The sequence below is a fragment of the Mesoplodon mirus genome (assembly GCF_964341445.2).
Source record: "Mesoplodon mirus genome assembly, chromosome: 3".
Lineage (NCBI taxonomy): Eukaryota > Metazoa > Chordata > Mammalia > Artiodactyla > Ziphiidae > Mesoplodon > Mesoplodon mirus.
In genome coordinates, this window is record NC_138978.1 from 15189156 (window position 1) to 15212980 (window position 23825).

Here is a 23825-nt window from a genome sequence, read left to right on the forward strand (position 1 = left end):
GGCGCCGGGTCCCCGCGCTCCTCTGGCCTCAGCCACTGTGGCTTTAATCAAAAGAACAATCTGTTTGCCTCTGAATCAGACCCAGATTCCTTTTCCCAGCAATGTTCCCTGGGCCTCCAGGGACTCAGGCGGCCCATCCAGGCTCCATCTCCTGCCCCAGAGCCCAGCCTCGGCTTCTCCCTCCCCATTCCACGTTTGGGGGGTGGGGGTGCAGGAGGCGGGAGGGGGTCAGATACAGGGCCCAGGGTGGCAAACCGGGTGACCTGATTGCCAGCTGGGCCCTGTCGACCAGGCCTCCTGGAGGAGCCTGTCCCCCCAAGACTCTAAGGACCCGCCTGCAGAGGGCTTAAAGGCCCAGACAGGTCATTACCCCCATTTTAGAGGTGAAGAAACTGAGGCTCAGGAAGGTGGAGTGACTGCCTAGGGTCACATGATTCAATCCAGATCCACCTGACTCTTAAGACCTGGGGAGATCCCAGGCCAAACTGGTGGAGCCACCAACCCAGGTGACTGGGGGAGGGGGAGGGGAAGGACCACTCTGGGTTCACAAAGGAGGAAGCCTCCCACCCTCCAGGCCTGGGTCGAGGGGAAGGGACGAGTGGTCGAGGGAACAAAGGGAGCGGGGAGGGGGTGGCGCGGGGCGCGGCCGGGCAGGTGGGGGGGCAGGTAGGGGCCGCTTCCGCCCGGCGGGAATCCCGGCCCCCTCCCCCAAGCTTCACCTTTTATGGTAAGGCGGCCGGGGCGGCGGGGCGGAGGGAGCCGAGGGGGCGGGGAGGGCGGAGGGGCGGGAGGCGCCGCGCCGCTCCCGGTTCTGCTCGATCGGGTGACCGGCCGGAGCCGCCGGGGTCGCGGGCGGCCCAGGTAAGCGGGGCGGGGGTGGGGTGGGGGTACTGTCCTTCCGTCCCCGCCCCGGCGACAGACAGGTGACAGCACGGGCAGCCCTCGGCCTGCGTCCACCCTGCTCCCCAGCCGGGACCCCAGCCCCGTCGCTCCCGGAGGGGGCCCGCGGGACGAGGGGCCGCGGGCGCTGTCCTTCTGTCTCAGTCCCTCGGTCTCTGTCCTCCGAGAGGAGGGAGGGCAGTTCTGGGGGGGAGGGCTGGGATCCCTGCCCGGGAGCGGCACGCGGAGAGCAGGGATGGGCAGGGCGGAAGCTCCCGCACAAAGAGGACAGCGTCCCGCACATGGATCGAATTAAAGTCCCCGGCAGCGCCCCACAGTGACCCGGCCGGCCGCCCCGCCGGGCTGCTGGCTGGAGGACACTGGGTTTCCGGAGCTCCGGGGTGCTCCGGACCCCTTTACCCGGCCAGGGTCAGGCGAGGGGAAGGAGAGGCCGCAGGGCTGCCCCTGTCTGGGCCTCAGATCCTCTCGGGGGCTGGGAAGGGGTGGGACTGGGCGATCCCCAAGGTGTGTGCCTGGGGCATCCTGGCCTGGGTCCTCCTGCAGCCCGGATCTGAGGACCCCGGGAAGAGGGTGGGCAGCGCCCAGATTCCTGCTCTTCGTAATGATGGAAGCTAAGTCCTGGTCCTCGCAAGCCCCCCAGGGGCTCCTCCTCCCCCTCTGGGGCTGACTAACCAGTTAGCTTTCTCTTGACACCTACCAAGTATCAAGATTTTGAGTACCCCCTCTCCTTTTATCCTCTCAGGCACCCTTCCAGAAAGACCTCATTCTTCTCACTTTATGAAAAAACTGAGGCCCAGAGAGGTTCAGTGACCTGCTCGGGGTCGCCCAGCAGGAAGGAGGGGGCCCAGGGTGAACTCAGCCCTTTGTGCCTCCTCTGCTTCCCCGGGGTGGGGGAAAGGAAGAGCGACCTCCTGTGCCAGGCTGCAAGGTCCCCTGCAGGGGGCGTGGGGCTCAGTCTCACTCCCACCTCCAGCAAAGTTTAGCTCCCAGTCAAGCCTAGGCTACAGCTTAAAGGTAGTTCCGGAGGGTTCTGGAGGGGGTTAGAAGGAGTGTGACAGGGGACAGTGTGGCGGCAGGGGTGAGGTGGGGTAGACTACCCCACCCCTGGAGGCCCTCCGGCTCAGCCAGCCCGGGCCCTGCCCTGGGCCGCAGCCGAAAGCCCGGCTGGTTGGGTGGCTGGATCTCAGCCTCCTTCCTTCCTCTTGACAGGAAATGACTTTCCTTCCCTTTGTTTCCACTTTCTCTGCTTACCCAGCTGGGTCTTAGATTTGCCCTCTGGGGGAGGAAGGGTGGCTGCCGAGGGTCCCTTGGGCTGGGCTGGGCTGGCGGGGAGGCTGCCCCACAGGGGGCTCTCTCACCCACACCCCACACTAGGGTGACCTGGGGGGCAGTGGAACCAGGGGGAAGCCGGGGCTCCCTTTCCTTCCCCGGGGCTGACTGACGGGGCTTTGAAAATCCCTAGCCCGGCCCCTTCCCCTGGGGCCTGAAGTCCCTGCTGGAACCGCAGAGGAGGGATGGGGGTGGGGGAGTGCTGCCCAGCTGTGAACATCTGGTCTCAGTGCTGGGATGTTCGCCTTGGACATTTTCTGAGAAACCAGCAGATCTGATTTCCCGGCGGGGGTGGGCTGGGATGGAGTGGGGTTCAGGGCGGGAGGGGAGGGAGGCAGAGGAGGCATCCTCAGCTGTCTCTGGGGATGAGCCCAGGATATGCTGACCATCAGATAACTGGTCTGGATTGGGCCACCCTGGGGTAAGAACAGGCCTGGGAATTTTGCCCCCCCCCATCACACACACACCCCCGCCCCTAGCCATCCAGGGAAGAAAAAGTGTGTCCTCTCAGGTTCAAGGATACCCCCTGGACTTCCAGGTTGGATGGTGCTCTGTTACAATTCCAAGTCTGCAACCTCTTGCTTGGGGCCTCACCTGGCCTCATCTATAAAGTGGGGGCATAACTCAGGCTGTATTGAGAATTAGGTGACTTTTGAGGCTGGGAAAGCACTCTCCATAGTGCCTGGCACAGGGCGAGCACTTTATCAGTGAGTGCCCTTGTTGTTTCTTGCATTTAAAGGTTAAATGCACTCTGAAAATTGTTTGCAAAAATAGATTCTTAAACTTGTAACGAAGTATGAAATTGAAGTCGAGGACAGCCAACAGAAGCAGATGTACTTCCAAACATCACTTACAAAACAAGAAACAAAAGAGAAATACTTTAAAAGAACTTTTAAAGCTTTATTCATATATTGGTTTCTTATTCAGGTTTCTTACCAGAACGAGCTGCACGTTTTAACCAAACATAAACGAATTTAAAAGGAATTTAGGAGCATATGTTGTTGTTTTTGTTATTATTATTCTCCATCAGTCTCCAAGAGAGCCCACGGTGGCCAGTGGACGGAAGCTTTTGAGTGGCCACTGGGCTCCAAGTCCACATTAGGGTCCCTTGGGGCCTCACCCCCGACCCACCCAGCCCCACCTCTCCAGGTTCACTCTTTGGGTCCCTATTTACTCTCCTCCCCATGAATCTATGGGCCGGGCTCTGGGGCCATGTCGGCGTGGCCCATATGGAGAGTAAGATAGAAAAAGGGCACATTCCTGAGCTGAGTGTGGTGGACTCACCCCAGCCCATGACCCCACCTTATCCCTAGCCTCGGAGCCTACTCTCTGCAGGAACCACCTGAGAGAAGGAAAATGGGCTCTCCCTGGTGGGGATGCCGCCCCGCTCCCAGATCCATGCTTTGATGTCTACCGTGAGCCGGACTTGGGTCACACAGTCATCACAGACACAACTGAAGGTAGATGAGGTCACTTGTCAGTTGCCGGGGGGGGGGGCAGACAGGGTGATGGTGAGTCAGCTGTCATTGCCCTGTGGAATAGACAATCGCCCTGGAGTCGGGAATCAGGGAAGGCTTCATGGAGGAGGTGATGTTTGCGCTAGGCTTCTAAGGAAAAACTGACAGCAGGGAGGAGAGGAAAAACAGGTGGTGGAAACATGCCAGGGCAAGTAAGGGAGAAAGATGGTCCAGGAACTGTGTGTGGTCCAGGGTGATCAAAAATAGGTTGAGGCCAGGGAACTTTAGACTTCCTCTTGAAGGTAGTAGGGAGCCATGGGAGGCTTTTGACTAGAGGAGAAACAGATTTATGCTCCAGAAAGATCACTTCAGAGACAGGGTAGGAGGCAGGTTTGGAGATCCTTGAGGCACCCTTACCCCTGTGCCTGAACCAGGGCTGTGATTTTGGAGATCACAGAGACTGAGTACGACATTCTGGCCATCGAATCAAGACTGGATTGGATGTGGACTCTGATGGCGGAGAAAAGGATGCTGGTTTGTGAGCTGGGCCGGGAGAGAGCAGAAGAGCCAAGTGGCCAAGAGCGTGGCTCTGTGTTCAGATCCCAGGTCTGCTGCTGCGTGACCCTGAACAGATGACTTCCGCCTCTTCACCTGGGTTTCCTCATCTGTAAGATGGGCACGGTCATTGTGTGGTAGTAGTCCCTCTCCGCCGCAGCGGTGGGAGGATCTGTGAGTTACTGCACAGAAAGGCTCAGGGCCCTGCTGGCACAGAACAGGCCTCGGTACATGGTAGCTCTGATTGTTCTTCTGTCCCCGTTGCCTCCTGGAATCCAGCCCTGATGTTCTGACCAGAGTCACACTGTTTCCCGCCCACCGTGGAGCTGGCCTGAACATTGGGGACGTCAGCTTTCCCAGGAAAATCCAGATCCCAGGTGAGGGAGTTCACTTGGGGTGTGGCCCAGGGCTGGGACGGGCAGTCAGCTGCCCTGGTAGTGGGGAGCTGGAGGAGAGGCCCCTCCCTCACGCTCCGTAGAGGAGGGAAATTAATCGTTTGTGAGGTGAGCAGGGCAGGGCTGCCCTCTGCTTCTCCATGTGTGTAGGTCTGGGGGAGGGGTCTTCAGGACTCCTGGGTCCCACCCTGTGGCCAAGCCACCTGGTGGGCACCTGCCTTTCCCTGTGGGACATCCGCAGCCCCTTCCGTGGCTGGGTGGGGCGCTGGCACTGTGGAGTAGCTGCTCCTGTCTTGTTGGGAGGGGAGAGGCTCCCTGCCCTGGGGGTGTCTGCGTGCCCAGGTGGAGCACCTCTGCCCCGCCCCTGCCATGCCCTGAACCCTGCCCAAGCCTGCGCTTCACTCTGTCCCCAGCCCCACCAGAAGCTGAAGCAATGGCCTCAAAGCCTGAGAAGAGGGTCGCCTCGTCTGTCTTTATCACCCTGGCACCTCCACGTCGAGATGAGGCTGTGGTTGAGGAGGTGAGGCGGGCAGCTTGTGAGGCCCGGCCTGGCTGCCCCCGGGAATCTCCTGTCCCCACGAAGGCACCCGGGGCTGGCTCTGCGGGGAGGCTCCGCTCCTGGACACCCCCCAGCAGGGCTGCAGCCCCGGTGCCAGCTGTTCCACCTCAGCTTTCCAGTGGAGGTAAGAGGGTGAGGGCGGTGGGTGGGAGACCGGGTGAGAGGCATCACCAAGATGGGGAGGAAATGGCAGGCTCTGAGGTCATTCGTTGAGCACCTACTGTGTCCCAGGCAGCCTTTGGAACCCTCCTGCCTGGGTTCGAATCCTGGCTCCTCCACTTGACTGTGTGACATTGGCAGGCCACTTAACCTCTCTGTTCCTCAGCTTCCTAATCTGCAAAATAGAGATAATGATAGTACCCACCTCAAAGGGTCCTTGTGAGGATTAGATGAGTTAATACATATGTAAAGTGTTGAGCCCAGCGCCTGCCATGTAGAAAGTGCTAAATACCCACTGTTATTATTCTGGGCCAGGCACTGGGAATGTGAAAAGAGAGAAGGTTTTCAGCCTGCATGAAACTTACCTCCTAGTGGGGGAAACAGATAATAAAAACATAAAATATAACATCAGGAAGACACAAACACTCTACTAGAATAGAATACAGTGAAGAGCTGGGGAGGTGCAGCTTTTTATGGGGTGGTCAGGATGGCTTCTCAAAGAAGGTAACATCTCAGCTCAGTTAAGACCTAAATGACAGAGTGGAGCTAGAAGGGAAATGGGAACAGTAAGTTCAAAGGCTCTGAGGCAGGAATGAATTTGGCAAGTTGAAGGACCTGAAAGATAGTTTTGTTTTCTCTTGCGCTCTGCCATTCACTTGCTGTGTGGTCTTAGGCAAGCTGTTTCCTCACCCTGGGCCTCGGTTTCTTCCTCTGGAAGGTGGAAATTTGGTCATGTATGTGATGTGAAATCTCAACTGTTGGGTGGAAGCAAGGAAGGATGACAACCTAGGGGCCCGAGGTGGCTCCTCGTCTGATAGGGCACCAGCTCGAACAAGGAGGCACTGAGACGCTTAGTGCGAGAGGCCAGCCCAGGAAAGCAGGTGAACCCCCCGGAGTCCTCAGGTGCCTAGTCAGGTGTCCTGCTGTCCCAGAGCGAGGCTAAGGCAGCCTTGTGCATCCATCACCATGGAAACCACCTAGAGGCCAATGGGAAGTGCCAATTATGGGAAGCCAAAAACAGATGGAAGAAGGGACCACACGTGGGTACACGTGAGAGTACATGAATATTCGTGTAACATGCTTCTTCATTATGACGCAGCCTCCTAAACTGATCTTTCCTTCCTAACCACACATGCCAAGAACAGCCTCCTCCTGCTGCTTCTCTGTATAGGAGAACCAGGACCATGATGACCAAAATTCACACATCAGGACATTGATCCAATGAAAAAAAAAAAATTATGGCCCTTCTGGGTGGGAGAGGGAGACTAGGAAATATAGTTTAGTTGCCCAAATGCCAAACTTTCCTGGACTTTTTTTTTTTTTTTTCTTGCGGTACACGGGCCTCTCACTGCTGTGGCCTCTCCCGTTGCGGAGCACAGGCTCCGGACACGCAGGCTCAGCGGCCATGGCTCACGGGCCCAGCCGCTCCGCAGCATGTGGGATCTTCCCGGACCGGGGCACGCACCCGTGTCCCCTGCATCGGCAGGCGGACTCTCAACCACTGCGCCACCAGGGAAGCCCATTTCCTGGACATTTTCATGGGATATTGGAATTACAGGCAGAAGATCCTGGGAGTGTGGTAGCAAAACAGACTAGACCTTCCTCGGGCGGGATGGCCTTACAGTGGCTGGTCAGGCATGTTGCTGGCCAATTTGGCAAACACAGAGCACGGGGAATCTTGGGGTTCAGGCCTGCTGGGGTGAGATAAGTTCTAGGTGAGCTGCGGTCATGAGTCTGGTCTGACTGCAGAACACAGAGGTGGGCCCTGGGGGTCTGCCTTCTGCTCAAAGCCAGCTCTGCAGCAGGCTGTCATCTGACACCTCACCTATGCTTGTCCCCTTAGGAATCCACCAGCATTTCTTGAGCCCTTTCATCCTGGCAGAAATCCCCCCCATCTCTCTCTTGAATTCCTGCCCTAGCTGGGACCTGCCCGCCCTCCACAGCTGAATGTCTAGAACCTCAGGCAGGTCCTGGGAGAGGCCTCAGCTCTCCTGCTGTCTCTTCGTGACCTGGTTCCTGAGTCAGTCAGCTCACGTAGAGCAGATTCTCACAGTTTAGCAGCATCAGCATCCCCTGCGGGCTTGTTCTAACACAGCCAGCTGGGCCCTACCCTGGGCCTTCCTGATTCAGCAGGTCTGCCATGGGGCCCAAGAATTTGCATTCCTTACATGTTTCCAGGTAATGCTGATGCTCTGGTCTGGGGACCACACTTTGAGAACGACTGTTCCAGTCCAAAGACGTTAATAGGTGAGACTTGCGGAAGAGAAGAGTAGTTCTCAAAGTGTGGCCTTTGAACCCGAAGTGTCAGCTTCACCCAGGAAATGTAAATTCTAGTGTAAATTCAAAACGCAATTCCAAAAAGGTAAATTTCCAGAGCTTACCCCAAACCTGCTGAAGCAGAAGCGCTGGGGTGGGCCCAGCCATCTGCATTTGGACAAGCCCCCAGGCGATTCTGGGGCAGACTCACAGGTCTAGAACAAGCTTCGCATCTGTATAGCCCTTGGGCAGAGGGGTTCTTATCTTTGTCAAATGGGTGGGAAACCTGAACCCAGAGAGGTGCCCCAGCGAACATGCAGGGAATGGGACCAGAGCGCAGGTCTTTAGGCGGCAGGGCCTTGAACATTCTCTCTGTGCTCTTGCAGGGTGTCTAGGGCAGTCTGACCTCGCTGGAGCCTGGCCTACCTTGTGCCCCCATGACAGGAGGTGGGCACAGTGCCTCCATGCCCTCTATCCTGGGGCGCTATTAATAGCGCTCCCCTTCAGTGTGGCAGTGGGCATAGCCCTGCGCTGAGGCTTCTCTCCCGAGTTGCCCAGTTGCCTCTCCCCAGGGAGCTGGACAGCCCCCTGTCAGGGCAGCCTGCGGAGGTGGGGTTACACTATAGTGAGTGCTCCTGGATGGAGGAGATCCTCCACCCCGCCTCCTCCCTCCCTGCCAGGAGCTCCCGCTGGCTGGCAGTTAGGGTGGAGGCCACCTCCCCACCCGCCATCGCCCCACGCCATGCCACTCCTGTCCTCTGTGTGTATGTGTGTGTTTGCTGTTGGGTTGTTATTGTGTAATGAAACTTTTAAATATACACAGAAGTAGGGGAAACAGTACAAGGAAGCCTGTATACCCCACGTCATCCAGTTTCAACAGTTACCAAGATTTGGCTACCTTTGTTTCATCTGTTCCTTTTTTTCTTTTCCTTCGTGAAGTATTTAAAAGGAAATGCCAGTAATCAAGTCACTTCAGCCCCATATCCTTCAGGGTGCATCTCTAAATATGGCCTTTCTCTTACATAACCCCAAGGCCAAACAATGCATAACAAAATCAACAGGAATGCCTTATGATTATCTAATAGTCTATCCATAATTAATTTTCCCTGAATTGTCATAAAAATGCCTTTTAACTGTTGGATTGTAGAGGAATGGATTGTGTCTTGTATTTCTTTTTTTTTTTTTTTGCCGTACACGGGCCTCTCACTGTTGTGGCCTCTCCCGTTGTGGAGCACAGGCTCCGGACGCGCAGGCCCAGCGGCCATTGTTCACGGGCCCAGCCGCTCCGCGGCACGTGGGATCCTCCTGGACCAGGGCATGAACCCGCATCCCCTGCATCGGCAGGCGGACCCTCAACCACTGCGCCACCAGGGAAGCCCTCTTGTATTTCTTTTGAGCTGTATCATTCAGTGGAATATTTAGCTTTTCCTTGTCTACAAAATGAGGAGAATGAAATGAGATGATTAATCCTTTGAATCAGAATCCAAATAAGGTCCATAACAGTGCTGGCCAATAAATACATCATGCAAGTCACAAATGCAAGCCTCCTATGTAATTAAAAATCTTCTAGTATCCACTCTGAAAAAAATGAAAAGAAATATATGATATTACTTTTAATGATATATATTATGCAACCCAATATATAAAATGTATTATCATTTCAGCACGTAATCATTATCAAAATTATTAATGAGCTATTTCACATTGTTTTTTAGTACTAAGTTTTCCAGCACATCTCAATAGCCACATGTGGCTGGTGGCTTCTGTACTGGACAGCACAGATATATACATTATATATGGTCATTTTTCCATCTCTTAATTCTAGGGACATCTCCTCTCTTGGTCTCTCCCATGCCATTAACTTCTTGAAGAAACAGAGTCCATTTTTGTAGAATGTCCCACACCTTGATTTGTCCCTTTGCCTCCCTGTGGTCTCATCCAACTTGCTCCTCTGTTTTCCAAATTTATTATAAATGGAGTTAACTCTAGAAACCTGATTAGTTTGAGTTGTTTTTTTTTTTATGTTTTGGGTTTTTTTGTTTGTTTGTTTTTTGTTTCTTTTTTTGCCGTACGCAGGTGGCGTACTCTCTCTCACTGCTGTGGCCTCACCCGTTGCGGAGCACAGGCTCCGGACGGGCAGGCTCAGCGGCCATGGCTCACGGGCCCAGCCGCTCCGTGGCATGTGGGATCTTCCCGGACCGGGGCACAAACCCGTGTCCCTCCCCTGCATCGGCAGGCGGACTCTCAACCACTGCGCCACCAGGGAAGCCTTGGGTTATTTTTTTTAATAAGGACATTTCATCAATGGTGCCCATCCCTTCCTATACAAAACACGAGTCAGAAGACTCCTGATGTCTGCTGAGGTTAATCAGTGGCTTCAGGTGATGATAGCTGGACCTTTCCTTTGGAAAGTTTGCCACCAACTGTCTGCTTGATACTTTCAACACCTAATAGTCATTACCTGACTATTATTTAACTAGGTGGTGGTTCCCACCCTTGAGTGGCATCAGCATCACCTGGAGGGCTTTTTAAACACCCCGTGACTGGGAGCCAGCCCAAAGTTTCTGACTGTGCAGCTGCATGGCAGGCCGAGAAGTTGTGTTTCTAACAAAGTCCCAGGTGGTGCCATGCTGCTGGTCCAGGAGCCACACCTTGGGAACCACAGTCTTGGGGGTTAGTTTTGCTTACATCTGCACAAGGCCCATCCAGCGGGGATTTTAGGTGCTCTAACACCCAGGTAGCGGAGGCTTGCTAGGAAGGGCTTTGGCGGCTACTGTTTTCTGAGCCTGTGCCACATGCCAGCCACTGTGCCAAGCCCTCACCTGCATCATTTCATTTAATCCTCATTAACAACCCTAAGCGATTGAAACCCATGTTCCAGCTGAGCAAACTGAGGCTCAGAGAGATTGTTTCTTGCCGAAGGACACACAGCAAGTCAGTGGCAGAGTCAGAGATGGAACCCAGGTCCGGGTGACCCTGGACCTGAGCCTTTAGCCACCATGCTGCACGGCCTTCTGGGCAAGTGTCACCTCCTCTGTGCACCTGCAGAGACTCTGGCCAACCCACCCTCCCCTTCTGGTTGCAGGATGTTCGCTTCCTCCTCCTCCCCTGGATAGCGAGGACGCACTCCCCGACCTGGACCTCCTCCCACCTCCGCCGCCGCCCCCTCCAGTGTACCTGCCTCCTGATGAGGAGCCCCCTGCCCCGATGGGGGCGTCACTCATTTCAGACTTAGAGCAGCTGCCCCCACCCCCGCCGCAGGTACCGCCAACCCTTGGTCCCTGATGGAGCCCCGTGGGTTGGGGAGAGAAGGTCGGGGCCTTTCGGGGTTCTAGGCCTGGAGGTTGTTTGGTCCCTTCTCCTACTTGAGGGCAGTCCCTCTTCAAAACTCTTTCAGGCTGGTAAAAATTAGACGTGGTTTTCAAGGTCCCTGGAGAAGGGGTGCCACACCCTCTCCCCCGCTAAGTGCCTCCTTCATCTCTGAGGGCAGCATTCCCCTGTGTCTAACCTAAATCCCTTATGCTGCATAGAAAACCCATATTTACTCCTCTGCTCTTAACAGAGGCGTTGTAGAAATGGGAGAGGTTCCAGGCCAAGGGAAACCCTGATTCCAGGAGATTCTTTAGAAGCAGAGGGAAGTAGCTTTGAAGGAAGCTACTTCCCTGGGTGAAGGAACCCAGGGCAAGGAGCTGGGAGATCTGGCCTCAGTTTCTGCCTCTGTACAAAGGGGCTAATTGCGCCTGGTGCCACCAGATGCGGAGCAGAGCCTAGAGGGCTGTGTGCGGTCCCCACTGGGTGACTCTTCTGCCCTTCTGTCCCCGCAGCCCCTCGTGGAGGGGCCTCCACTGCAGCCTCGGCCCAGTCATCTCAGACCCACAGAAGAGGAGCTGCCGCCTCCCCCAGAGGAGCCTGTCGGCTTCCCCGAGAGAGAGGCCTCCACAGGTATGGGCACAGGGACGGAAGGACTGTGTGTGACCCCCAGGGGCCCTTGTGTGGCCAGCATGAGCTTCCAGGGGGAACCAGGAGAGCAGGGACCACCGTGTCTGTCCCAGCTCACAGTATGGTGATGGGCCTTACAGTTGTGCATCAATTTTATTTTTATTGCATTAACCTTTTTTCCTTTATAACTAAAGTCCATTTAAATATTGATCGGCAAAATTTGCCATGATAGCAAAAATGCCCTAAATTTTTTCACTATGTAATTTTTTGAATACATAACACCCTTACATAGTACAAAATAAAAAGCACAAAAGGGCACACTGCGAAGTCTTTCCCCTTCCCCATCCCTGTATCATCTAGTTTCCTTCCAGATAGACAACCTGTTAATACCTTGTGCATATCCTTTCAGAGGTATCTTATGCGTATGCAAGCAGATACAAATATATCCTTCCCCCATTTCCCCACAAATAGTAGCAAGCTCTGTGCTGTTTTGCACTTTGCTTTCATTCCTTTGTAGTCTTAGAGCTCACTCCACATCAGAACATAAAGAGGCTCCTTGTTCTTTTCCACAGCTGTGTAGTATTCCTTAGCAGGGCCTGACCACATGCATTTAACTAGTTGCCTGTGGACAGGTGCTCAGGTGGTAATGCTGAGTGAATCGCCTTGTACCTGATCATTTTGCTTGTGTGCAAGTTTGTGAGATAAATTCCTAGAAGAGGAAGCACTGTGATATTTTTGCCAAGTTGTCTTTCTTGGTCATCCAGATCTACATTCCCACCAACAGTGTCGGAGTGCCCGTCTGCCCACAGACTCTCCAGCACCGTGTGTTACTTATTTAATAAATGGCTATTAAGTGCCTGCCATGTACCAAGGCCTTCTCTAGTCCAGGGTTGTAAAATAATTCTCCTCTGGTTTCTTCCAGTGTTCTTATGGTTTCCCTTTTCATATTTAGGTCTTTGATATGTTTGGAATTATCTGGGTGTAAGGTGTCACAACAGAGTTCCCTCTTTTGACCTTTTTGCAGATGGCAACCCAGTTGTCCTAACGCTATGTGTCTTTTTTTTCTTCTTCTTTCTAGTTGTGGCGCGCAGGCTCCAGGGCGGGTTCCAGAGTGCGTGGGCTCTGTAGTTTGCGGCACGCGGGCTCTCTTGTTGAGGCGTGTGAGCTCAGTAGCTGTGGCCGTGGGCTTAGCTCCCCCGCGGCATGTGGGATCTTAGTTCCCTGACCAGGGGTTGAACTCACCGCGTCCCCTGCATTGGAAGGCGGATTCTTTACCACTGACCACCAGGGACGTCCCACACTATGTGTCTTGATTTTAGCTTTTTAAAGACCCTTTGCCTCTTTTTTTTTTTTTTTTTTGGCCACGCTGCTTGGGGGATCCTAGTTCCCCAACCAGGGAACCAGAGATTGAACTCGGGCCCTTGGCAGTGAAAGCATGGAGTCCTAACCACTGGCCTGCAAGGGAATTCCCCACCTTCCTTCTTTTTCTTTTTTTTTTAAAGTAAGGTTTTATTTATTAATTATTATTAACGAGCTCACAGCTCATTGCTGTGAGTGGGCTTCTCATTGCGGTGGCTTCTCTTGTTGCGGAGCTCGGGCTCTAGGTGCATGGGCTTCAGTAGTTGTGGCACGCAGGCTCAGTAGTTGTGGCACATGGGCTTAGTTGCTCCACGGCAAGTGGGATCTTCCCGGACCAGGGCTCGAACCTGTGTCCCCTGCATTGGCAGTTGGAGTCTATAACCACTGTGCCACCAGGGAAGGTCCCCCACCTTCCTTCTTCTTTTATTTATTTATTTATTCATTCATTTATTTATTTTTGGCTGCATTGGGTCTTCGTTGCTGTGTGTGGGCTTTCTCCAGTTGTGACAAGCGGGGGCTACTCTTCGTTGCGGTGCGCGGGCTTCTCATTGCGGTGGCTTCTCTTGTTGTGGAGCACAGGCTCTAGGCGTACGGGCTTCAGTAGTTGTGGCTCGTGGGCTCTAGAGCGCAGGCTCAGTAGTTGTGGCTCACGGGCTTAGTTGCTCCACGGCATGTGAGATCTTCCTGGACCAGGGCTTGAACCCGTGTCCCCTGCACTGGCAGGCAGATTCTTAACCACTACACCGCCACAGAAGTCCCCCCACCTTCCTTCTTAATGCCCCTCATGACCCTGCCCATGAGCTGAGGCTGCATTTACAACGCCCAGGGGTTTCAGACAGAAACCTGGCACTCCGGGCCAGTGCTGGGTGGCGACTGGGTACAGTTCTCCCAGGCTGGGCGGGTCATGGCCTGTATCTCCTCTACCCCAGACGTCTGTGCCTTCTGCCACAAGACCGTGTCCCCTCGAGAGCTGGCTGTGGAGGCCATGAAGAGGCAGTACCATGCCCAGTGCTTCACGTGCCGTATCTGCCGCCGCCAGCTGGCCGGACAGAGCTTCTACCAGAAGGATGGGCGGCCCCTCTGTGAACCCTGCTACCAGGTAAGCCCCAGGGCAGTTCCCCAAGTGCCTGGCACTGAGCTGGGCACCTGGAAGATGTGGTATCATCTCTTTCTCCACAACAATCTGGGGAGATAGGCACTAGTGACCCATTTTACAGATAAGGAAATTGAGGCTCAGGGAGGGGAAGGAACTCAGCCAAGGTGTGTTCGTTCCCCGTGGCTGCCGTAACGAATGACCACAAACTCGGTGCCTTCAAACAGTACACATTTATCCTCTTATGGTTCTGGAGGTCTGCAGTCCAAAATCAGTTTCACTGAGTCAAAATCAAAGTGTTTTGCTCCCTCCAGAGGCTCTAGGGGAGAATCAATTTCCTTGCCTTTTCCAGCTTCTAAAGCCATATTTCTTGGTTCCTTTGTCCATCTTCCAACTCAGCAGTGTGGCATCTTGCATCAGTATCTCTTTTCCTTCTGTGTCAAATCTCCCTCCGCCTCCCTCTTGTAAAGATACTTGTGATGACATTTGCAGCCTACCTGCATAACCCAGGATACTCTCCCCATCCTAGGATCCTTAACTCAGTCACATCTGCAGAGTCTCTTTTGCCATGCAAGATGGTTGATTGCAGACTCCAGGGCTTAGGATCCAGATATCTTTGGATCTGGATATCAGATCCAAAGGCATCATTCAGCCTTTTACACTGTCACCCCAGGGCTGTCTGGTTCTGAACCCTGACCGTGGGGTTTTTTTTGGTTTTTTTTTTTGTCCATGCCACACGGCTTGCGGTATCCTAGTTCCCCAACCAGGGAATGAACCTGGGCCCTCGGCAGTGAAAGCACTGTGTCCAAACCACTGGACAACCAGGGAAGTCCCATCCTGCCCGTGGTCTTGCAGCTCCCTCACCTAGAGCCACAAAATTCCAGTGCACGGTGTGACGGGGCATCTCTGGGTACCAAAGACAGTCTGAGAGAGCTAGTTTGGATGCCACGGTGTTGGAATTGCTAACTCTCCAGTGGCATGTGGTGGCGTTTTTCCAGGTAGTGTACAGAACTCCCACGTATGCATCACCTGGGGGTACAGTGGATCTCACCTTGTCCTTATAGATTGGTAGCACCTGGCAATCTGCATTTTTAACAAGTCTATCAGGTGATTCTGATACACACTGAAGTCTGAAAACTACTGATTTGAGGTGTTAGAATATTTAGAGTCGGGACTATTTAGAAAACTCAAAATGATCTGATCCCAGGCAGTAAGGTGCTGTGGAAGGAGAAAGGAGCCAGGCCGTCCTACCCTGACCCTCTGACCCCATCAACATGACAGTGGGGGGTGTCCTTACACTCTTCCCCAGCTTGGAGCCAGGCAGGGGCGAGACACTGAGGCGAAGAAGGGGTGAGGGTGGGCTTACAGCTGGGAGCAGCCAGGAGGGGCTTCAGCAGTGTGCTGGTGAGACAAGGGCTTCCCCCAGGGTGGTGGGGGGCAGGAAGCAGGGGGAAATGCTGCCCCCACCAAACGTATCTGTCCAGAGGAAATCAGGTTAAGATGAACAGGAAGGGAAAGAGACATGTAGGGGGAAAGGTGGATGGGTTAGCAAGAGGCCCTCTGTTCTGCCTCAGTGATACCTACCCCTTTCTTTCTCCTTCTCTCCCTCTCTCTCTCTGTCTCTCTCTCGTCCCTCCTCATTCCAGAAAGGATTTGAGGCAGCTTATAAGAATGCACATATACCTGTAGTCAATAATAATGTTGTAGGACTTCCCTGATAGTCCACTGGTTAAAACTCCGTGCTTCCACTGCAGGGGGCATGGGTTCAATCCCTAGTCGGGGAAGTTCTGCATGCTGCATGGTGCGGCCAAAAAATAATAATAATGTTGTACACTTAAAACTTCGTTGTTAAGAGGATAGATCTCATATTAGGTATTCTTACCGCAGTAACATAAAAAAAAATTTTTAGAGGATACGTATAATACCATGAGATATAAAATAAATAGATAAAACAGAGGAAAATCAAGGTAGACAGTACCCCAAAAATATGTGAATGAAAGACCCCTGTACTCATCCTAAAAGTGGAGCATGGAATTGGACTATGAGCTTCCAAGTGGCCAAATGGAAAAGGGTAATAAGTTTCAAGGTTTATCGCCCATAAAATAAAAAGCACAGCAATTCCTCTGGGAATGCCTTTTACTGACTCTGAAGTTTTAGAGAAATTTCTCCTATGGGCCCTCATGGACCCTGGCCTCAAGCATTTCCTAGTAACAAAAAGAATGCAGTCATAGCTTCGTGGCAGGATTCCTGACTGTATACCAGGCATATGTGCCAAACTCGATCCCCTCTAAGCAATGTGGAGATTTGGGGGTAGTAGTTCCAGGCCAATTGCATGAATGTGAGCACCCCTCCCATAACTCTGCCTTCTGGGCCCCTGTGGGTAGCCAGTCTGATGCCCCTTGTGGCTTGGAGTGGGCACACCCATGGGATGGCTCTGAGGCAGTGGCCCTCTGTCCCAGGACACCCTGGAGAAGTGTGGCAGGTGTGGCGAGGTGGTCCGGGAGCACATCATCAGGGCCTTGGGCCAGGCCTTCCACCCCACCTGCTTCACGTGTGTGACCTGCGCCCGGTGCATCGGGGATGAGAGCTTTGCCCTGGACAGTCAGAATGAGGTGTACTGCCTGGACGATTTCTACAGGTACAAGAGGGGTCCATGCACTGCATGGGGCACGGAGGACAGGGTGGGGCTTAGGTGGGATGGAGGAGTCGAGCCTGAGTGCTGGGGGCTGGGTCAGAGCTGGCCTGCAGAATCCAGGACTGCCTGTTCCACATACCCTGTGTTTGACTTAGCACCTGCTTGCAGCTGACACTTTTTGAGCAATTCCCCTTGGGTTTAGGCCATTTAATCTCAAAACTGTCTTACAGGCAGGCACTATTAAAGGTTCTGTTTTAGCAAATGTGGAAACTGAGGCATGCAGTACATAAGTACCTAAAGTCTCCCCGATTGTAAGTATGGAAGCTGTGATTCAAACCCCCACTGACCTGATGTCCAGGCCTTGCTCTCAAACCCCAGACCGCAGTGCCTCCCCTCAGAGCTGGAGCCGTATGGAGTGGTAGCAACACACATCTGCAGGGCCCCATCCCTGCCCTCGAGTTGCTCACTGCCCAAGGGGAGAGACAGGTGTGCCTAGTAAAAAAGGAAAGAAGAAGAAAAAGCAGTGACCTATAGTACAAGACAAATGAAATGGGTGCCCCTCTGCTTTCTTAAATTCTAATGCTCCCATCACTTACTTGCCTTGAGCTAATTATACCCTGGGAAGCAGGGTCTAATTACACAGGTCTCTCCATTTTCTCCTGCCAGGAAGAAATAGGCATTTGTGGTTGTAGCTCCAGGTGTAGTTAGATAGCAACGGGTCTGAAATAGGTCTGGGAGGTGAACCAGAGCTGGCCTGCGCTCTAACAGCTAATTTCTGTGGTTGTCGGCGTGAACGCCTCCTGAGCATAAGTTTCTTTCCTTCTAGGAAATTCGCCCCTGTGTGCAGCATCTGTGAGAATCCCATCATCCCCCGAGACGGGAAGGATGCCTTCAAAATCGAGTGCATGGGAAGAAACTTCCATGAGAATTGCTACAGGTGTGAGGTGAGTGGAGCAGTGCTGATTTAATAAGATGCAGTTGATCCTGTGCAATCACCAGACAAGCCCTGTTGAAAGCCTGCTGTGTGCCAGGCCCTGGGCCGAGACAAGTCCAGGTTGGGGCTCTGCTCTCAGATTGCCCACCATCCAATAGCAGAGACAAATGAAAATGAAAATAATTACAAATATGCTCTATTAATCAGAACTCTTTGAGTTAATGACAGAAACCATACTCAACCTGCTTTCTGCAAGAAAGGGCATCTTAACGGGGAGGCTCTTGATGGTGATATCATTGATGACATCATATGATATCATAAGGCTCTCTCTCCATCTCTCGGTTCTGCCTTTCTTGTGTGTTTGCTTCATTTTCCCTTCCTGTGGGCTGGCATCCTCTGTGGGGCAGGGGGTACAGCGCGTGGCCATGGTTGGCTCAGGTTTATATCCTTCCAACTTAGAAACCCCATCTAGGGATCCCGTACAGTCTCAAGAAGGCCTCTGATTCACCCAACATGGGTCACATGCCCATTCTTGACCAATCAGTGACCAGGGGCTATGACTGATAACCTCTGGGGCCAGGCAGGCAGGACTGTATGAAACAGATTGGGATTGATACAACCACTGGAAAGAAGAAAGGGATGCTGGGCAGACCCACACCACAGATGTCCTTTTCAGGTGCTAAGAAAGAGCATGTATAAATCAGCTTTGGGACAAAGAAGGCAGTGATCAAGTGATCAAGGCTGGTGCAATCAAAGGCACTCTTTTAGAGGAGGCAGTGCTTAACCTGGGTTTTGCAGGTTGAGTAGGAGTTTGCCATGTATTCAGAGAGGGGAAATGAAGTCCAAAAGGAGGCATGGGCCTGTGAAATCCTACTGTGGCACAAACAGCCTGAAGAACTGGAGGAAGTAGAAGTTCCGAGGTGTGTCTGGAGTGTAGAGTGCTGGATGGTGTGGTAACAGTGAGGCCAGAGAGAAGGAAAGGGCCCCCTGTGCCAAACGAAGGAGTCTGGACTTCAGGCTGCAGGGAGTGGGGAGAGTGAGGTGGGAAGGCTGGTTAGAAGCCGGTGCAGCAAGAAATGCCTGGGGAGTCGCACAGGCCCCACACTCAGAAGGGTCCCGTGCTTGCTTTGAAGCTCTGCTGTCATTTTCTTTTAATTCTTCTTCTTTTTTTTTTTTTTTTTTGCGCAGTACGCGGGCCTCTCACTGTTGTGGCCTCTCCCTTTGCGGAGCGCAGGCTCCGGACGCGCAGGCTCAGCGGCCGTGGCTCACGGGCCCAGCCGCTCCGCGGCATGTGGGATCCTCCCGGACCGGGGCACAAACCCGCGTCCCCTGCATCGGCAGGCGGACTCCCAACCACTGCGCCACCAGGGAAGCCCTAATTCTTCGTTTCTGAATAAGGGATTCTGCATTTTCATTTTTTCCTGAACCCTGCAAATTATATAGTCAGTCCTGCTGGGGAGGCTGTAAGAGCCCTCCCCTACCTCTTCCTGTCACCTCCATGTCACCGATGTTTCTGTCTTCTCTGGTGATGGTGACAAAGGTGTCACCTAAGTGGGGACTCCAGAGCAAGTCTCTCTTTTTTTCTTTCTTCCTTTTTCCTAATTGAAATATAGCTGATATACAATGCTGTGTTAGTTTTTGGTGTACAGCAAAGTGATTCAGTTATACATGTATATATTCTTTTTCATATTCTTTTCCATTATGGTTTATTATAGGATACTGAATATAGTTCCCTCTGCTATACAGTAGGACCTTGTTGTTTATCTATCCTATCTGTAATAGTTTGTAACAGAGTAAATCTCTTAGCCAGTGAGTGATTCCAAACATTTATTTACTCACATTTAAACAGATATGTAGGGAGTTCTCTGGTAGTCTAGTAGTTAGGATTTGACACTTTCACTGCCATGGCCTGGGTTCAATCCCTGGTCAGGGAACTGAGATCCCACAAGCCTCGTGATGCAGCCAAAATTAAAATAATAATAATAATAACAACAGATATGTAGAACTAAGAAGCATTTTCGCTGAGGGTGACCAGGGAGTTTAGTTGAGAAGTTGACACATTGCTTCATGATTATGTTGATTTGTTCTGGTTCAAAGTCCGGCTGATAATGCATCTTGAAAGAACAATGGTGAAATTCAAGTGCTGTTATCGCCATAGCCCACGTTTGATCCAGTGGTGATTGGCATTTCCCTGGGCCTGGCTGGTGAGCAAATAAGCCCTCCCTGCTCCTCCTTGGTCAGCTTGGCTGAGGCTACCGGGAACATTACCCAGGCTCTGCCATGAGTCAGAGTTTGGATTCCACCACCTGCATTTCAGGCTGTAAGGCTCCAACCACAGCGGCCTAAGCAGATGTGGGTGCTGTTTCTCTAGGAAGGGAAATGGGTTTCAAGACACCATCCATGCTCCTTTCACCATTCCTGCCTACTTTTTTTTTTTTTTTGGCTGCACTGCCCTGCATATGGGATCTTAGTTCCCTGACCAGGGATCGAACCCATGTTCTCTGCAGTGGAAGCTCGGAGGCTTAATCACTGGACCGCCAGGGAATTCACCATTCCTGCCTACTTTGTGGTCCATGTTATTTCTTACTATTGCTGGAAGGGGAACAGTACCTTCATACTTGGCTAGTATCTTATTTATTTATTTATTTATTTATGGCTGTGTTGAGTCTTCGTTGCTGCACACGGGCTTTCTCTAGTTGTGGCGAGCGGGGTCTACTCTTTTTTTTTTTTGAGGTACACGGGCCTCTCACTGTTGTGGCCTCTCCCATTGCGGAGCACAAGCTCCGGACGCGCAGACTCAGCGGCCATGGCTCACGGGCCCAGCCGCTCTGCGGCATGTGGGATCTTCCCGGACCGGGCCACGAACCCGTGTCCCCTGCATCGGCAGGCGGACTCTCAACCACTACGCCACCAGGGAAGCCCCGGGGTCTACTCTTCATTGCGGTGTGCGGGCTTCTCATTGCGGTGGCTTCTCTTGTTGTGGAGCACGGGCTCTAGATGTGCGGGCTTCAGTAGTTGTGGCATGCAGGCTTCAGTAGTTGTGGCACGCGGGCTTCAGTAGTTGAGGCACATGGACTTAATTGCTCTGCGGCATGTGGGATCTTCCCGGACCAGGGCTCGAACCCGTGTCTGCTACATTGGCAGGCAGATTCTTAACCACTGCGCCACCAGGGAAGCCCTCGGCTAGTATTTTTTAATATATAAAATGCTTTCATGCACATCACCTTATTTAATCCTAATGATGATCTCTCGATATGGGAGTTCCCGTCTCCATTTAAGATGAGGAAACTGAGGGTGAGAAAAGTGGTTCTGCCCTGTGTTTTTCTGGGCTGGGTTTGGCCAGCTTTCTGCCACCCGACAGCTCCTTCGCAAACTGTGCGACTCAGCTGTGGTTGATTCTCATTTAAAAGAGGTCACATGTGCCCCTGTGGGACTTTAGGTTTGGCACTTGGTGCTCTCAGAATGCTGAACAAGTGGCTGTTAGGAATAGCACAGGTCCTGGCATTAAATAGCCCAGAGTCCCCTTGAGACACTCGAGGTGCAGTTCCAGGGAAGAGACACACAAGGGTGTCCTCCCCAGCTGGCCAAGCTGGGTCAGGATGGCACTCGTGACCCCAAAGTTGTCTCTATGGAGACCAACCCCTCTGTCCTGATCAGTGAAGCTTCCAGGGGACACCAGCCGTGCCCTGAGCTGGGTCTCTGGACATTAATTGTTCCTGTTATTTCCTGCGTGTGCCCGAGTGAGGCCCAGATGAGGTGCGGGCTTGTGGCAGAATGGTGAATTTGGCAAAGTTTGGGCCCCAAATCCCCATCCTCCTCGTTCTAAAATCTTTTGGTGATTTAGAAAATTGGAGATATTAAGGTTTGTGCTAGAGTTGAAGCTGTTCAGGCAGTGGAACAACAAAAAGAACCCTGAATTCCGAGCCTGGAGACGCCATCCTCTCCCAGCTCTGGAACCAGCTGTGTGACCTGAGGCAGGCCACACCCCTCCCCGGACCTCAGGGGGAGGGTGTTAAGGCCCTTCTAGCCCTTTCCACGATCCCTCAGGGGGCTTCTCCACCAAAGGGCCCCCTCTTCTCCCAGTGTCCTCGGTTCTCCCCTCAGCGGATTGAGTTAATTTCCTCAGTGGATGGTGGCGAGTCTGACCTGCACAGACTCCACGCTGCAGTGCTCAGGCCTGGGGTCCATCCACGTGTGCCTTGTTCCCGCAGGACTGCAGGATCCTCCTGTCTGTGGAGCCCACGGACCAAGGCTGCTACCCTCTGAACAACCGTCTCTTCTGCAAGCCGTGCCACGTGAAGCGGAGTGCTGCGGGGTGCTGCTGAGGGCACCCGTGGGCTGAGGGCCGTGGTCGCACACTAGCCCCACTCGGGGTCCCTCCCCAACTTGTTTCCCTTCCTGACCTGGTCTTGCACACTTTCCTTCCGAGCTACACAGGGACCAGCCTGCAGGCCTGCCCCTCGTGTCCAGGACCCAGGCCTCCTCCCAGCTCAGAGCGCCCTTTAGACTCTCAGCTGTTCCTTCTCTCCTCTGGGCACCGGGAGGCTTCCGTACCATGAGTGTCATGCCTGGGGGTCCCATCTCTACGACTCTGGCCCCTCTTGAGCACTGGCCTTGACCTCCGTTTCCAGGGGTGAGTTGGGGTGAGTCTCTAGGTGGCACCCTGTGTCCCTAGCAGTGACACATTAGCTCTGGGGGTAGCTGAGACCAGCTCTGCCTTGCAGGACTGAACTATTTCAGGAAAACTGCCAAGTCCCTTAAAAAGCACTATTTTTAAAATTTGAAGTTTAAGTGATGAGAAACATTCTTCGGATTTTTTTGGAGGGGAGGTGGGAATCTTAAAAGAAAATGCCTTCCATTGTTCATAAATGTACAAGATTGTGACCTGCTGGTGGCATGGCCATGGACTTCCCACACTGGGGAGATGTCATGCTGACATGGGACCCAGGCATGAACCTGAACAGCAGAGGCAGGAGCAAAGGATGACACGCTGACACCCAAGGAAGTCAGCAACCCCTGCATCCTGGCTTCCGGCACCTCCTGTGTGCAACAGTGATTCAACACACATGGATTGAGTGCCTGTTGTATGCTGGGTAGTAGAGTACAGGAGCTCTGAGTGTTCCTCCTGCAGCAGCCTCGACTACGGCCGTGCACACACGCACGCGCACACACACATACACACACACTCCTCCAGGACAGTAACGGGTGTCCCCCAACCCCTACTCGGGCCCTCCAGCCCAGGCTGCCCTGTGACCACTGCTTTCTCAAGTCCACACCTAGAAGATTCTTTTTCTCTTTTAAGGAAAATCATTTTTGTTGCTTTGTAACTTCTAAGACATCTTGTAGAACATGAACAAGACGCGCTTTCCTCCCTGGGGTTGTCTCGATGTACCATGTGCTCCTAGGAGGATGCCCTGGGCTCCAAGTACCAGGAGAGTTTCTCTGTAGGGCCCCTTAAGGGCTTCAAACCAGAGCACAGCTTCTTGCCCGACGAAGCTTAGAGCAGCGAGTCACAAGCTCCAGGCCTTCCCATACCTCCACAATTTCTATCATACAAGGACCTCCTATTCTATTATCTCCTTAATATTTTCTTTAACTCAGCATCCTTTTTTTTTTTTTTTTAACTCACCGATTTAGTCTTAGGTTAACTAAGCAATATATCCATGCAGTCACATGATGTGCTAGTTATACATGAAAATAAATGCATAACTATTCGAAGTTTGTCTGTGTTCCAACTAAGACCTCACCTAGGTAAATGCTGGCCTTTGATAGCAGCACCAGAAAAAATGTCTGAACATATCTGCTCAGTGTGGCATGAGTGTCCAGCAAGTGCCTGTATCCCCTGCCCCCAAACTGGGGCTCTTCTCAGCAGGTCAAGAAGCTCCTGTCCCTCCTCATCCCCAGCAATGAAGACTTACACTGGCCAGCTCGCGGGTGCAGTTCCTGGACACACCCACCAGCAATGACGTGGCTGCTGGGTGACCAGGGTGGTCCTGCAGGAGGCCCTCTAAGGCCACCAGATCCTTTAGCAGAGTCAACACCACCCTCAGGATGTGCTCTCTGCACATGGGCCACGCTGCCCGTGAGCTTGCTCGCCCGCTGCAGCTCGGACACCACCAGCTGGGCCTGGTGAGCGCAGCTCCGGAGAGAAGGATACGGGGCCAGAAAGGGCGCTGGACCTGGAGGCAGGTGACCCCGGTCTCAGACCTGGCTCTGCTGCTCTACAGTGTGGACAAGTTATTAATCATCTGAGCC

The 23825-nt window shown here is 53.1% G+C and overlaps 1 protein-coding gene across 1 annotated transcript; it reads left to right on the forward strand.

Annotated features, from left to right (window-relative positions):
• The first annotated feature begins 775 nt into the window (after nt 1–775).
• FBLIM1 (filamin binding LIM protein 1) lies at nt 776–23288 on the forward strand. The gene is made up of 9 exons (XM_082615838.1): nt 776–861; nt 4521–4618; nt 5050–5319; nt 10696–10871; nt 11435–11552; nt 13838–14007; nt 16461–16639; nt 17463–17580; nt 21782–23288. The coding sequence occupies exons 3-9, from the start codon at nt 5070–5072 to the stop codon at nt 21893–21895; spliced, it is 1125 nt and encodes a 374-aa protein (XP_082471964.1). The 5' UTR covers nt 776–861; nt 4521–4618; nt 5050–5069; the 3' UTR covers nt 21896–23288.
• Nucleotides 23289–23825: the final 537 nt, after the last annotated feature.

Bases quoted from the DNA above. Each gene is read 5' to 3' on its own strand.
- FBLIM1 (XM_082615838.1), top strand. From the start codon at position 5,070: ATGGCCTCAAAGCCTGAGAAGAGGGTCGCCTCGTCTGTCTTTATCACC. The intron at 10,872-11,434 runs GTACCGCCAACC...CTGTCCCCGCAG, and splicing joins TGCCCCCACCCCCGCCGCAG to CCCCTCGTGGAGGGGCCTCC. The intron at 17,581-21,781 runs GTGAGTGGAGCA...TTGTTCCCGCAG, and splicing joins AGAATTGCTACAGGTGTGAG to GACTGCAGGATCCTCCTGTC.